General features: G+C 36.4%; 2 protein-coding genes across 2 annotated transcripts; one reads left to right on the top strand and one right to left on the bottom strand.

Annotated features, from left to right (window-relative positions):
• Positions 1-845: 845 nt before the first annotated feature.
• LOC114193171 (uncharacterized) lies at positions 846-14,071 on the bottom strand. The gene is made up of 3 exons (XM_028082885.2): positions 13,823-14,071; positions 5,729-6,040; positions 846-1,205 (listed from the first exon to the last, which is right to left on the bottom strand). The coding sequence occupies exons 1-3, from the start codon at positions 13,936-13,938 to the stop codon at positions 1,151-1,153; spliced, it is 483 nt and encodes a 160-aa protein (XP_027938686.1). The 5' UTR covers positions 13,939-14,071; the 3' UTR covers positions 846-1,150.
• On the top strand, positions 8,997-10,259 carry LOC146888645 (uncharacterized). The gene is made up of 2 exons (XM_085669044.1): positions 8,997-9,333; positions 9,570-10,259. Exons 1-2 carry the CDS (start codon positions 8,997-8,999, stop codon positions 9,605-9,607), a joined length of 375 nt encoding a protein of 124 aa, XP_085525170.1. The 3' UTR covers positions 9,608-10,259.
• Positions 14,072-15,980: the final 1,909 nt, after the last annotated feature.

Here is a 15,980-nt window from a genome sequence, read left to right as displayed (position 1 = left end):
AGTACCTAGTTTTTCTCAATAATAGGAGTCACTATAAAAGTACTTAATTCTACAAGAATATTTCTTTTTACAACTTCTAAAAATCTTTTTCAGTCTAGAATGAAAGGGGATAAGACTGGGACTTTTATTTCATTTAGGAAGGATTGCACTCTAATAATATACTAGATAATCAATCTACCTAACTCTTTATGGTGCTTAATTGTGAGCGAGTAAATAACATATCCAAGCATAACAAGGTAAATGCTACCAGAAGTGAGCTACCCTAATATTTGAATATCTTGGAATCATCAAGAATATGGTATATGTGAGGATGTGATAGCGATGTTTTTGTCGTGTAGTATAGAGCAAGGTTATCAAATTCAATTACATGATCATATTAAGAGTTTACTTTATATGAAAAAAAAATATATAGAAATAACAAACTAATTCAATATTTCAATAACATAATTAAACAAAATAAGTACACACATAAGCTAGTTTGCTTAACAATCAACTCAAACAATGGGTCTTTGTGAAAGACGTAGACAAGTTTACAGGTTAACAAGTGAGTTTGATAAGCATTGTAGAGGCTATAAATAGAGTAGTGGGGTCTCAAATTGGTCTCTAATTATCTCGTATAGCCTAATCATCATTTCAAAGCGCTCTCTCTCTCTATATATATCTTATCTATATATATATATATATATATTGATAGATTGATAAGAGAGGAAGGGGCTGAAAAATTGTAAAATGAAGATCATATCAGAGTTTAACTAAAGGAAATGTGAACCATAATTGAAAGACAAGTTCACATACTTTATGCATGGGCTTTTACCTTCTGAAAATACCTTGCAGGACGGCGAATATTTATAAAACTTGAACAAAGCATGGAAATATCATCCATAGTACTCTCAAGAATGCTAAATTATAACAAAACCCAATTCATTTGCCGTGAAGCAAATAACCCATAACAGGTTTTGCGCTCCATTTTCTTTTACTTGGCTATGATCAACTAGACAAAAGTACAACCTATTGATATAAACAAGCTTAAAAGTTAAACGAGTACACATTCTACAAAAGAAAGCACTTTCAACCAGGTAGAGTGCCACATACTCGGGTGCATTTCTTACCCATCACTGATTTCATTATGCAAACTTCTACGACGTAAATGTCAGCGGTGTTTCTTAACAAAGAGCTTGCTTATGTCTTCTGTAACAATGTTTTGCCTGAAATTATGAGATCAGAAATCCATGAATACACACACAAAAACACACACACACATGTATACAAATAATACACAAAAAGACATTTCAATGACGAGAATTTGAAGAGCAGACAAACTAGTATCTCAGCTAAGTCAGCTTTAGCATTGCCTAAAACAAAGCAGTAAACATAGAGATTAGGATTTTGGAATGATTATCGCTCGAAATTATATGCATCTCGAACAGATACATCTCGCATGTGCTGATAATATACATATAGCATATGCAGATGATCTGTAGCATGTTTGGAGGAAGTGATAGTTTCATAGTTATAAAATCAAAACTGACTGGTCCGACCATAATGATATTTTTAAATTGAACTTTTAAATCAAATTGGCTTGAACTTTATTAGCCATTTCATATATTAGTACTTTATTATTATAAAAACTTTAATTTTAGGTTAGAGTTGTCAAATTATGTTAAACATATATAATACATTTTTATTTTTACTTTTGCTAAAGCAGACTAGATCAACACAGCTAATTAGTGATCCACTCTTGGCCCATTGATCCAATGTCTTGACCAGCTCAATGACCAGGGCCGTTTTTGCAACACTTTGTCATTACTTGGTTGTTTCCAGGATTAGATCCACGACAACTAGGTTATGACTACAACCTTACCATTACACCAAGGATGACCCTTAGAAAAAAGAGAATAAGAAAAAATAAAACTAAACAACAATTTCAATATTTCTATTGCATTTTAAACTATAGTCTAAGTAACCCAATCATATTCTAAGTGAGTAGATTTTAAGTGTATTTCAACCTCACAAATCCAGTTTACAAGGTGAAATTTACACTAACTTATATACTATAATTTGGTCAGATTTCAAGTCTATATGAGATCTCCAACACAAATCTTCATTCTGAAAATAGAAGTGTTTCTCGATTGTGAAACTAGATAGTTGTAAATAATTCAATAGTAGGTTGTATGATAGATTCAACAAACTTTGCTGGAGTAGGACTTGATATCACCTTAGAAAGTGAGTTTATAGTAACTTAACCTCACAAAATCAGCTTGTAAGATAAGGTTTACATTCGTAATTTAGTCATATCTTTAGTTGATGTGGGATCTTCGACAGTATTGAACACCATATTCATTAAAACTCGACATTTAGAAGGATTCCCTTACATGATCACCCACATTTGGAGGAACAAAATAATAGAATTACAATCAAAAAAAAATAATAGATCTAAGAGACACACCAAGTTCCATCTTGATTACTAGCTAAGAGGATCAATGGGATGCACATTGACCTTCAATCTCCCCTTTTTGGAAATGTGGGTACTAGTAGAGATGTACATTGATTAGGGTGGAGTTGGGGATAAAGTGCATTTGGTTGTCGGTGGAGGGAGGGAGGAAGGAGTCAAAAATAGGTCATGGAAGTGATAAGAACATCAAAAGGGCATCAAAGATTTGAAGACAAAGGACAAACAAAAGATAAAGATTCCTCTAGAGAGAGTGACAAGAGGAAGAATAAAGAATCCCGTGAAGGAGATTGGAGTGCATAGAATAAAAATTCTAATTATGCTTTTAAATATGTTAGAATATTCTAGAAGCTAACTCCAACTACATAGTAATTAGAGTTAGTCCATGCACCTAACTCATTGCACAAGCCAAGGGTGTTTACATTCCTTTACTTAGTTTGTTTGGCTTCCCTTTCACACCTTTATCCAGCTTCTTGAACACACCTAATCCTTCAAAAAATTTGAGTCAGGGATATCACATTCAAAAGATCATTGATTACTTTGTCACATTGTGTTCCAAGTCAATTGTGACTCCTTTGACATCAATTACTCGTCTGTCTACTCCAATACTACTCAATCTGAAACAAAGAAGGAATACATGTCCTATGTTCCTTATGTTGGTGCACTAAAGAGTTTGATGTATGAAATGGTGGACACTAGATCTAAGGTTGCACAACCAATTAGTGTGGTGGGTATGTACATGGGAAATCACAGGAATGGGCATTGGTTTCCATGAAGTGTATCTTCTTCGAGTACCGTAAGGGTACTTCTAATATGGGGCTGATCTACAAGGGTGGGATGTTGTCCACCCTTGCAAGTTATTTGGATTTTTACTATGGTGGCAATCAGTGAATAGGTATGATTATACAATTGGCAACTCGTTAGTCAATTGGAAGATTACATTGCAGCCTACAATTTCTTTGTCAACTATTGAAATAGAGAGTATGACTCTGAAGGTGTGAAGGAGAATATTTGGCGGAAGGGCCTTGTAGTCTTAGTGCCATTTGCTAGGCCAAGGGCTAGATTCATAACATTAAGTATCACTTCATTTGCACAAAGGAGAGGATTGAGCAGTAGAAGATTGATACGAGAGAGAACCCAGCAAACATGTTAACAAAACCTATTCTGACATGTAAAGTGAATAATACAGTACAAGACTTTATCTTTGCTTCTTTTTCTGTATTGTTCTTTCATCACTATTTCTAGGTCCCTAACAGACACACTGCACAAGCAGAGCTGACACTCCAACTGCAAAAAGTTGTTAGAGAAAACGCAGCAGCCGGGGCCGAGAGGTCAACAGAGGAGAAAAAGTTTCACCAGAGGCAACTATCAAAGAGGCAAACCAAATATATACATACATGATTCACAAAAAAAATAAAAAAATAAATAAATAAAGAACTTCTCTAGGGACAATGGATCTACCAGGCAGGCAATTTTGTCATGTTGCCCCTGTTACTACGATAAAATAGAGAACACAAACATTAAATGAGTTTATGTATCCAAATCTACAACTTACATGAGTTTATACAGATTCATTATATTTATTTAGCACGAACAGAAGATGTTTTGTTGCCTATAAGATAAACAGTGAATTACTATAATAATAAACCATGTATATTATTCTGATTCTCAACTGCAGCCAACAATTGTTTGGATGAGCCAATCTAAGAATACTGTGCAGTAACATCTTATTCTTTTATCTCATTTGTTTTTTAATTACTAATTTTGTGAAATGTAACAGCTGAAAAGTCCTAGATTTGGAATGGACAAAATATCTGATGTCTAAAATTTGTATATCTAAAAGATAAGCTACTTGAAGAACAACTTGCACGTGAAATATTGTTTGTACCAACCTTATATAAGACCTATTAATAATAACATCAAAGCACGTTATTTAAACTGTTTCCCTGTATCAAAAAGTTAATTATTTTAGCTAACTTGCATCCTAACCAAGTAATGGTAAAGGAACTATCATAAAAGTTTCGAACTCCAAAATAGAAAATTTTCAAAGGTTCAAATTCAACACCTATCTTATTGTTACCTATATCTCTTAAATATCCACCTGCTTGAGGGGGAATGAAAATCTTATTTTATTTCTGATTTTCTGTTACCATTAATCAAAGATTGACAGGATTACTCAAGCATTTTTCAAAGTTCAAAGTTTCTTAAGAGAGTTCTTAAGTTAAGAGTGGGGATTTGAAGGCAAAGGATAGGAAAGCGAAACCATTTGTTTTGAAATTAAGAGTTATAATATTTATATAACGATTAAAAAAAGATTAGGACATTAAATTCATGATAATCTACAATTTTAGTTTCACCTTACAAAATTATTAAATTAGATAATGTTTATTTCTTACAAATGAAAAAATTACCATCTCTTACCTTTCCTTCCAAAACCAAACTTCCAAAATTACCCACAGAATTTCTTTAATAGAAGGTGATCATGACTTGAGTAAATATGATTTTCTTTTCACAAAGAATAGTTAAGAAGCCAAGATTGTTGTTAACTAACTTACTTCTACTCAAATGATTCCCAAGATAAGACACTTCTTTCCTGCCATTGCCTCTTTTACTAGCAGGGACGGATTCCTTACCCAATTTTTGGAGAATTCAACCTACGGATAGGAATAGCCCAAGATGGTTTTTTGGGGTTTACAAGAGGCCAACTCAAGCAAGGCCTATTTACCAAACAAGTTAGGTCAAATGATTCACAAAGGCTAGGCTTTAGGCCATTCAAAGCAAATAATAATAATTAGCATAAGAATCTCATTATAATTATTGTATTAAATTTTAAAATAATGTTTTGAAATTATAAATTTGTTAGTATATTTAATTTAAATGCTTAAACCTGCTCCAACCTACGTACAAGTTTACAACTATTGTTCAGTAGTTTGTTAGCCTGCTTAAAAGGGTTCACTTTAAAGTAGGCTTCTAGACTAAAATCTCCCCATTGTCTCAACAAAACTAAAATAACAAGTATACAAAAACAATAGAAAAGTGAAAATGCCAGCATTAAATTGATGAAATCAATATGCAAATTATAAACAGATAGGCACAGCTCATTTAAAATTCAATCTAAGTGCATAACGTGCAAATTCACCTCACGTGACCCCATGCATCAATTCAAGATCTACTAATCAAATTTAAAATTAGACAAACTTAACTTCTAAAAAGGAGTAACAACAAATGCACAAATAAGAAAAAATGTAGACCACTATCTGTCAACAAATGAGTACGAACCTTCCACTGATCTGTGGTGGAAGTAGCATACCACCAGAAGTTTCTGGAACGTTCCTTGAATGAGGCAAGTTTCCCTTGGGAACTTTACTACGAACAGTGGAGGAGGCCATTCCATTTGAGTCTCTCTTCCGGGAAGCATTTTCAGCTTGAGCTGCAGCAACTCGAGAGAAGTGGTCACTAGCACTCATCAGATCTGATGAGACAGTGGGTGCATCCAAAAGAAGAGAAGCATCAGGAAGTTTCTCCACTAAAGTCAGAGATGAGTGAGGTTTATTTTCTAGTTGCTGGTTTGACGAAGATCCAGATTTAGTCCTACATATTAAAAAAAAACATTCATATTGAGACTAGAGGACAATGATGATCAAGAAAGGTGAAATTCTAATAGTTTATGTTGGTTGACACTTTGCATAAGACTCCAAATCACACAGGTGCGAACACTGAGAAGACACATATAAAGCATGCCTTTATCTGCAGATCCTTTCTTCTTCTTTTTTTGTGTTTTTCAGGAAAGCAGAGTTTTTACAGATCTAGCTCACTGATGCAGTTATGATGGTTCTTTATGGTTAACATGTATCTTATGCAAAAATCATGAAAAAAGTATACATTACATTGTTTTTTTTACAAAAGAATGAAACTATAATTAGAAGAGATACATAGGTAAGATCTATGAATAACAAAATGGAAAAATATAGAATTCTAAGAAAAACATTTCCATCTCAGGGACAAGTAACCACTCCACTGGTTTAAGATTTTAGAAGAGGTTAATGAGCAATTACTTATTGACTTAATCATCACTTGAATAGTTATATGTTTCTAGATTTGTGACACCTTTTACCAAAAAAAAGTTTGGTAGTTTTCCATAAGAAACTATTGTACAAAATCCACACAAATAATTGGGAAAAAAGGTAACATAAAAATTAAATTATGTGAGAAAAAACAATTCTTCATGCGATTCGTATCATCGCCAACGAGAATTGTATCGTATCGTGAATTGCACGATACTTACTACTGGTAAAAACTCACAGGCACAAGCCAATCGATCTAGCTCCAATACGATCATATATGTGTACAAGAGAGTTGAATCAAAAGCACAAGTTTGCCTACAACCAACCAATACATAAAGCAATAATCCTCTCAAATATGATGAACAATTAAAGAGAGCCTAAAACACAGCAACAGTGCAGGATTGCTTTCTTAACCTCAAACCTCCGATTGACAATCCCAACATTCAAAATGAAAAACCATACACTATGAACCTTCTATCAAAGTTTCAACCTGATCTAATGGTGAACAAAACAGGAATCGCAATTTTATAGATTTGGCTCAATGACTTCGTCAACATAATTTTCTCCCTCTTTTGTCTCTAACAGGGCTACGATTTTTCACTCACACTTCTAGCCTAGAATACCCCTCTCACCACAGCTAAACTTAGCTCAGTTCTAATGGATGACATTTTCACCACATGTGAGAAAATCTCATTGAAATCAACACCTTGCTTCTGTCTAAAGTCATTCACCACAAATCTGGCCTTGCACCTTGGAGATGTAAAATTAGCATTTAGTTTCACCATGAAAATCCAGTTGGTCTCCAAAGCCCTTTTGGCCTTAGGCAATTTACCAAGTCTTAAATGTGATTATCGTGCAAAGAATTCATCTCATCTTGCATTATATCCAACCACTCTTGTTTTTCTTCACTGTCCAAAGCTTCTTGAAAACACTCAAGTTCTTCACCATTAGTCAAGGTTACATACTCACAAAACGATACCTGGAAGATGGTTTTTTCAACCTATGGGACCTCTTGGTAGTTGTTAGAATTATTACCTATTGTATCATTAACCCTATGTATAGGATGTTGAGTGTGGGAAACCCACTACTGCCATATCTACTGCTGCATCTAATCATGCCTAGTATCTTAGAGTAGTCTTTTCATATGTACTTGCTTCATTATAAATAGAAGAGAAGGAGAGTGGTACTGTTGTCCACTACTCATATATTACAAAGTCTCAGTCTCAAGTTGGTATCAGAACGGGTCGATCCCGCTCTGGTTTCTGTCTCATCTGGTCCGTCACCGCTGTTCGCGGTTGATCGCCGTTAGTCACTGCCGCTGTCCGCGGCTGTCCAAGTTGTTTAACCTCGTTTCTGAACTACCCAACACTGTCAAACAACATTTCAACACTATCCGCCATTGTCTGCAGTCCTCCGCCGCTGTCCGCCGCTGTTCGCCGCCGTCCGCCGCCGTCCGCCGTCGTCCGCCGCCATCCGCCGCCGTCTACCGACGCAGTTCCGTCCGGAAACCACCGGATCTGGACCGCCTCTCCGCGCGACAGCCAACCCCGCCGGTGTCGCAGGCAGCGCCGTCGCCACGCGCCTCCACGCGCATCATCTCTGTTCGCTCCAGTCAGGCGCGTGCCGCTCACGCGCCGCCTTCCAGTCACCGGTTCGTCGTCGCGCCACCTCCTTCGCCGTCGCTGGAGCTTCCTCTACCCGTTTTGACCTTCAAACCTCTATTCCAGTGAAGTCCAGTAGCACCCCTTGTGGAAATCGTCACTTTCGAATTCGAGAATCGTCACTGTTTCACTGTTTCCGAGATCCTCTCTGTTTTTGTTTATTCTCTTGATCATATCATGGCCACTGGAGGTACTGGGAGTGCTATTTCATTCTCCGAAAGCCCCTGCATTACTTCCGAGAAACTAAATGGCCAAAATTACTTATCTTGGTCCGCTGCCGTCGAGATGTGGTTTCTCGGTCAAGGACATCATGACCACCTTGAGAAAGATGGCAGCCACGTTCCTTCTGAAAAGGTTGAACAGTGGAAACAAGCAAATTTCCAACTATGTGCTCTATTGTGGCAATCGGTGGAACCACGACTTTTGATGTCCCTACGGGCCTTCAAAACTTGCCACTCGTTTTGGAAGCGAACTCAGAATATCTATGCAAATGATATTCATCGCCTCTATGATTCAGCGAACAAGTTGGCATCTATGAAAATGACTAACCATGATATGATTTCATTCATGAATGACGCTCAAGCTGCTGTGGAAGAACTTCGAATGTTCTTGGAAGTCGATTCTCTAGATGAAATGAAGAAAAAGCTTGACAAGTACTATATGGTAATGATCCTCCGCGCTATACACCCAGACTTTAATCATATCCGATATCAGATTTTGACCTCTCATGAGGTTCCTTCCATGGAAACTTTGATCTCCCGCATGATATGTGTTCCAGCTCTTCAAACTCCAGAAACTCTTGCTGTAATAGAACCATCTGTCATGGTCGCCACCCGAGGAAGAGGAGGTCGTGGAACTAGAGGAGGTGGACGTGGAGGTCGTGGGCGTCCTCAGTGTACGTATTGTAAAAGGATAGGTCATACCCAAGAAAACTGCTACACTTTACATGGATTTCCTGCCAAAACAGCCAATGTCTCCCAGGCAGAGACTACTGACTCCAAGTTCACTGAGGACGAGTATCAAGAGTACCTACGCCTCAAATCCAACAGCTTGGCACAATCATCTCAAGCTCCAAGTACATCAACTGTTTGCATCTCTCAATCCATGGAAGGTCACAATTCATGGGTAATTGACTCTGGTGCTTCTGACCACATTTCTGGTAATACCTCCTTGTTCTCAACCATTTCATTCCAAGAAAAATCTCATTTTATAACCCTTGCGAATGGTTCTAAAACATCCTTAAAGGGAGTTGGTCAAGCCAACTTATCTCCGTCCTTAAATCTAAAATCTGTCCTTTTTGTCCCTAATTGTCCTTTCAATTTAATTTCCTTAAGTCAGTTAACCAAAACATTGAATTGCTCTGTAACCTTCGATAACAAATCTTTTGTTATACAGGAGCGCGGCTCGGGGAGACAGATTGGAGAAGGATATGAAGCGGGCGGATTATACCATTTTGGATCTCGTCCACGGGTGTCATGTCTTGCAGCTCTCAATCCTAAAATGTTACATGAACGGCTTGGTCACCGTCACCTATCCAAGTTAAAGAAAATGTTTCCTGAACTTAGTAGTCTCCAGACTTTAGAATGTGAGTCATGTCAACTAGGAAAACATGTTAGATCTACCTTTCCTAAAAGGTCTCAATCAAAGTGTACTTCTAGTTTTTCTGTCATCCATTCCGATATCTGGGAACCTAGTCGTGTCTCATCTTTTGGCTTTAGGTATTTTGTTACTTTCATTGATGAATATTCGAGATGTACTTGGGTTTATCTTATGAAAGATCGTTCTGAATTATTATCCCTCTTCACATCCTTTTTGAATGAAATCAAGAATCAATTTGGTCAAGTAATTAAAATCTTAAGAAATGACAATGCCAAAGAGTACTTTTCGTCTGCTCTTTCTAATGTTTTGAGTTCCCATGGTATCCTGCACTAGTCTACTTGTCCTCATACGCCACAACAAAATGGTATAGCAGAAAGAAAAAATAGACACTTAGTTGAAACTGCTCGTACCCTTTTGCTTAGTGCCAACGTTCCTGTCCATCACTGGGGAGATGCCATCTTAACTGCAGGTTTTCTTATTAATCGGATGCCATCTTCCTCTCTTAATCATAAGGTCCCTTTCTCCATTCTGTTTCCAGAAAATCCTCTCTTTCACACTTCTCCTAGAGTTTTTGGTTGTGTATGTTTTGTTCATGACATGTCTCCCGGGTTAGACAAGCTTTCTGCTCGCTCTCTCAAATGTGTTTTCTTGGGCTACTGACGTCTTCAAAAAGGGTATCGATGTTACTCTCCTGAAACCAAGAAATATTACATGTCTGCCAATGTTACATTTTTTGAACAGACCCCTTACTTCTCTCCATCTGTTCAAGATGTCCATGTCATACAGCAAGTCCTTCCTATTCCCGTGGTTGAGTACAATATTTCCAATGTCCCTGTCACTCCAAGTCTCGACCAAAGTCCTCCTGAGCCATCATCTCCACCTATTGATTCTCTCCAACACAGGACGCCGACGACTAGTCCAGTTGTTCAAGAACATGGTGAATCCCCTACTTCAGATTCTTCTCCCTCGTCTCTTGATCCCACGACTCCTGGTGAAGGTGATTCAGGTTGGTCCATTGCTCTCAGAAAAGGTACTCGTTCCTCTCGAAATCCACATCCTATTTATAATTTTCTTAGCTATCACCGATTATCTCCTTCCTATTGTTCACTTTTATCCTCAGTGTCTTCTGTTGTTATTCCCAAAAATGTGACTGAAGCACTTGATCATCCTGGATGGCGACAAGCCATGATTGCAGAGATGCAGGCTCTTGAAAGCAATCATACTTGGGAGCTCGTGCCCCTCCCTTCGGGCAAGAAGGTTGTTGGTTATCGATGGGTGTATGCAATTAAAGTTGGTCCCGATGGTCAGGTTGATCGACTCAAAGCCCGATTGGTTGCAAAAGGGTACACTCAGGTTTATGGCCTTGACTATTGTGACACCTTCTCTCCCGTGGCCAAGATGACTACTATTCGCCTATTCTTTGCAATGGCAGCAATTCGTCACTGGCCGCTTCATCAATTGGATATCAAAAATGCCTTCCTTCATGGTGATCTTGAGGAGGAAGTTTACATGGAGCAACCTCCTGGGTTTGTTGCTCAGTGGGAGTCTGGTATGGTATGCAAATTGCATCGATCTTTATATGGCCTCAAACAATCACCACGAGCTTGGTTTGGAAAATTCAGCTCCATTGTTCAGAAATTTGGGTTAAGACGCAGTGAGGCAGATCACTCAGTCTTTTACAAACATACCTCTCCTGGGAAATGTGTCTACCTAATAGTATATGTTGATGATATTGTTATTACAGGAAATGATACTACTGGAATATCTCAACTGAAGGAGCACTTGTGTAAACATTTTCAAACCAAGGATCTCGGAAGCCTCAAATACTTCTTGGGCATTGAAGTAGCTCAGTCAAAAGATGGAGTTGTAATCTCTCAAAGGAAATATGCTCTTGATATATTACAAGAAACAGGTATGATTGACTACAGACCAGTAGAGAGTCCTAAGGACCCAAATCAGAAGTTAACAACAGAAGAAGGCAAATTATTCTCCGATCCAGAGAGATATAGGAGGCTCGTTGGAAAGTTAATTTATCTCACTATTACGAGGCCTGATCTATCTTTCGCAGTTGGAATTGTTAGCCAGTTTATGCAGACTCCATGTATTGGACATTGGAATGCCATCATCCGTATTTTAAGGTACCTCAAGAAAGCTCCAGGACAAGGTTTGCTATATGAAGATAAAGGAAATGTTCAAATCTCTGGGTACTGTGATGCTGATTGGGCAGGCTCTCCTATTGACAGACGCTCTACTACGGGATATTGTGTCCTCCTTGGAGGAAATGTTATCTCTTGGAAAAGTAAGAAGCAAAATGTAGTGGCTCGATCCACCGCTGAAGCTGAATATCGGGCAATGGCGTCTCTCACGTGTGAACTTATATGGGTAAAGCAATTTCTTCGAGAGCTTAACTTCTGTGAAATTCAGATCATGAAGATGTACTGTGACAACCAGGCTGCTCTCCACATTGCATCAAATCCAGTGTTTCATGAGAGAACTAAACACATAGAAATTGACTACCACTTTGTTCAAGAAAAATTGATGACCAAGGAAATTTGTACTGAGTTCGTTGGGTCAAATGACCAACTTGCAGATGTGTTGACCAAGTCATTAAGGGGACCTTGGATTGAGTTCATTTGTTCCAAGCTTGGTTCATACAATTTGTATGCTCCAGCTTGAGGGGGAGTGTTAGAATTATTACCTATTGTATCATTAACCCTATGTATAGGGTGTTGAGTGTGGGAAACCCACTACTGCCATATCTACTGCTGCATCTAATCATGCCTAGTATCTTAGAGTAGTCTTTTCATATGTACTTGCTTCATTATAAATAGAAGAGAAGGAGAGTGGTACTATTGTCCACTACTCATATATTTCAAAGTCTCAGTCTCAAGTGTAGTGACCTATGGTAATTATGGTAACACATTCTTTGTGTAGAATATATTAGAGATACCACATCAACTAGAGATATAGCCAAATTATATTATATAAAAATTAAATCTCACCCTACAAGTCATTTTTATAAAGTTGAATTAGGCCTATAGTTACTTTCTAGTTAATAAAAGGATCATTTGATAAGATGGGCCTAAAGATGCCTAAAAGAAGGAAAATTAAGTGGATCAAGGATCTTATATTTAATTCCCTAAAGTTACTTGGTGACACTTGTAGGTCACCATTTAATTGTTGGTATCTCTCAAGTGTACTCTTCTTTCCTACAATCAATCAATGAAAAATGTCAATGTTTATCTTCTAGCTTTCGATGGTTATTCACTGGTAGCTTTTCTTAGTTTTACAGTATCTTAGTCACTTCCTATCATCATCAGTTAGATGTTTTCACCCCACCTATTTCCTAATTGTGCTTCTATTAGGGAATTCTCGGCAGTGATCATTCCCCACCCGTGTCTTCAGCTAAAAACTAGATTAAACCAGAAAGTTAACCATAAAGAATTCATCTTTTAGTTCAAATAAGTTAGCAGGTGTAAGAAGGGAAACAAGTTCTTCCCCCAGATTGTATTAAGCCTAAACTAACTACTACGTTTTTCACTTTTCTCATAGCAAGAATTCCGAATTCCTTTACCTCACCTTCTATACCTCTCATATGTTTTAAGCTAACCACCAAGCCAATTCCACGTCTAACTATGTAAACCATCCCAACCCCTTTGCCTTATTTTCCTTTTACTCTTCGGTTTGGATTCTACTACTGTCATACTTCACTACTGTCGCTATGCTCTCAAGCAATCCACATCACTCCGGTCATAGTCCCCTCTTTGTATATCATTGTTCATTAAATAAAGTAGAAATTAATACAATAATTAATAAAACTCCTAACATTAACAGTTAGTATTCTATTGACTCTAAACCTAAAAATGCCAACCACAACATTAACAATTGCGAATGAACACAGAAAAACTATTGGTATATTACCAAAATAAAGAACTACTATAACTCTACAGAATCAAATGCTGAAATGAAAAACTTCAAAAATAAATGGACATAAAAACACAAAGCAATAAGAATAACTTTAGTGAAGAAGCAAAGAAAAAGGAAATTACTGAGAACGAGGAGGAGGAGGAGGGGGTGGTTGGGGTTCCTCCTCTTTCTTGCGTTCTTCTTCATTGGGTTCTGGAACATCGTCGTCTGAAGAGGAAGCGTAATCGACAAGCGACATTTTTTGTCCGTTTGAAAATTTCTCTCAGTCGTCGCCGGCGTTCAAGTCGCGGTGAAGATTGCACTTCCTCTTTCTGAACAAATTTGTCAAGACATTAATAGCTGACAATTTTATTCAAAAGATCACATATATTTTAATAAAAAAAATATTTTGGTGTGTAATTAAATAGCGTAACATTGCTTATAGAATTTTTTTTTTCTCTTTTCTACTTTTGTAAATTTTGTCTGTCGTTCTTAATAAAAAAATATTTTTCTCTTTGATTTTTATGAATTTTTTATAAATATTTTCGTTTATATCTTCTTAATAGTATGTATGTGTATTTAGTTTTTGCAATTCACCCTAAATTTGTATATTTTATTTTTCGATCTAAATATATTATTTTCTCATTTTATTTGTTTTAGTGGTTATTATTTAGTGATTTTCTAAATAATATACATTAAGTAATTTCTATCGATTAATCTGTAACTATATATGTTATAAGAAATGTGTTATATATAAGAAATGTGTTATATAATTATTTTCTTAAAGTTACCTTAAATAGTTATTTTATATAATAATTTTATTCGCATTGAAATAAAAATTGTTGAAGAAATAATTTTTTTAGCATGTGGATGATATGACTCAAATGGTGTTGTAGTTTGTGATTCAAGATTATTTTTATAAAACTTATGGGCTCATACTCACACAAGTTCTTTTAGTTTGCAGGTGACTAAAGTATCCTTTCTTTATGCTATTGAATTTGGTCATACATGTCGAGATCAGATACTTATTGAGATACTTTGAGACTCAAATTAGTTATGGTCCAACAAGATAATAAATGCTTTTAAAACCTAGAGTGTTTACTGACCTAAACTATATTTATAGTGTTTTTCGTGAGAACCATGTGTTATCACTTTTGATCTTACTTGATTATCTCACTAATCATTGCTTCTTACATATTGGCGCTTATAATGATAAACTAAGTCTACAGATTCAGGTGGTAAAGTTTCCACCAATCCTGGGACTATGCGGTTCATATGGGTGCTTCAACTTGAATATCAAAGGGTGTTGATGTAGCCGATTGGTCAAGTTGTGTTGACTTTGACCAATCGGTTAATCACATGCACAAATATGTTAACCATCATAAACAAGTTAAATAAGTATCAAAACTTCTATTTATTTATACTTTGGACTTAGTTATAGATTGTTTAGGTCTACATTGGTCTTATATATGTTTAAGCTTGTTAATCTTTTATCCATCAATGGAATGATTAGCTTAAGATGATAAGGTAGTCCAACTGGCTTGGTAAGATTAAAAGAAATGACAAATGGCATATCTCCACACACACACACACACACACACACACACACACACACATATATATATATATAGCATCGTTGTGCATGAGAAACTCTTATCTTACGCATGCAAAAGATGTAATAACTAAGTTGAACCTAGGAGTATATGCATGTTTTTCATATTGCATCACTCTAATAGGAGGAAGGTCTATGGTGGGATAACATGTTAAGGAATGTTTTTCTTCCTTTTGAAGCACATTGATGGCATTTAATCCAAAGATTTATGCGTCCATGAAGATATCCTTATGTCTATTGAAGTCTTAAAAGAAATGAAAGAATAAATAAGTTATGTAGGAAGTCAATAAGAAAGTGTTGTGTGAATTCCATGTGTTTATTGGATTAGTGAGAACTTTAAATACAATTATAAAAATCATTAATTAAAAATAAATAAAATAGCTAAAATATTTCAGAATGAATAACAAAACAACAACTAAAGTACAACTTCAACACACCATCTTGCTTTTGTTGTTGTACACTCCAATTGTTTTTCTAAGAAACTCAAGCTTGCTTCTTGGTAAAAGCTTGGTAAATATATTAGCAAGTTGCAATTTAGATTTGTTATAAATCAAACCAAATGTTCCTTCTTTTCTCATTTCTCGAAGAAAAAGTAAAATGATGTTAAAGTGTGTGCTTTTTCCATGAAAAATAAGATTATTTGAAATAGCAATAGCAATTTCATTATCAACGGATACTTTAGTGCATCT

The sequence above is a fragment of the Vigna unguiculata genome, chromosome 1 (genome assembly GCF_037176805.1).
Source record: "Vigna unguiculata cultivar grain cowpea cultivar isolate G323 ecotype 2 chromosome 1, ASM3717680v1, whole genome shotgun sequence".
NCBI classification, from domain to species: domain Eukaryota; kingdom Viridiplantae; phylum Streptophyta; class Magnoliopsida; order Fabales; family Fabaceae; genus Vigna; species Vigna unguiculata.
Note: the sequence above shows the minus strand (reverse complement) of the source record. Positions and strands in the feature narration are given on the sequence as shown.

Coding starts and splice junctions, on each gene's coding strand:
- LOC146888645 (XM_085669044.1), top strand. CDS start 8,997: ATGGTCGCCACCCGAGGAAGAGGAGGTCGTGGAACTAGAGGAGGTGGA. Junction 9,334..9,569: donor TGCTTCTGACCACATTTCTG/GTAATACCTCCT, acceptor TTTGTTATACAG/GAGCGCGGCTCGGGGAGACA.
- LOC114193171 (XM_028082885.2), bottom strand. CDS start 13,938: ATGTCGCTTGTCGATTACGCTTCCTCTTCAGACGACGATGTTCCAGAA. Junction 6,041..13,822: donor CCTCCTCCTCCTCGTTCTCA/GTAATTTCCTTT, acceptor TTTAATATGTAG/GACTAAATCTGGATCTTCGT. Junction 1,206..5,728: donor CCACCACAGATCAGTGGAAG/GTTCGTACTCAT, acceptor TCATAATTTCAG/GCAAAACATTGTTACAGAAG.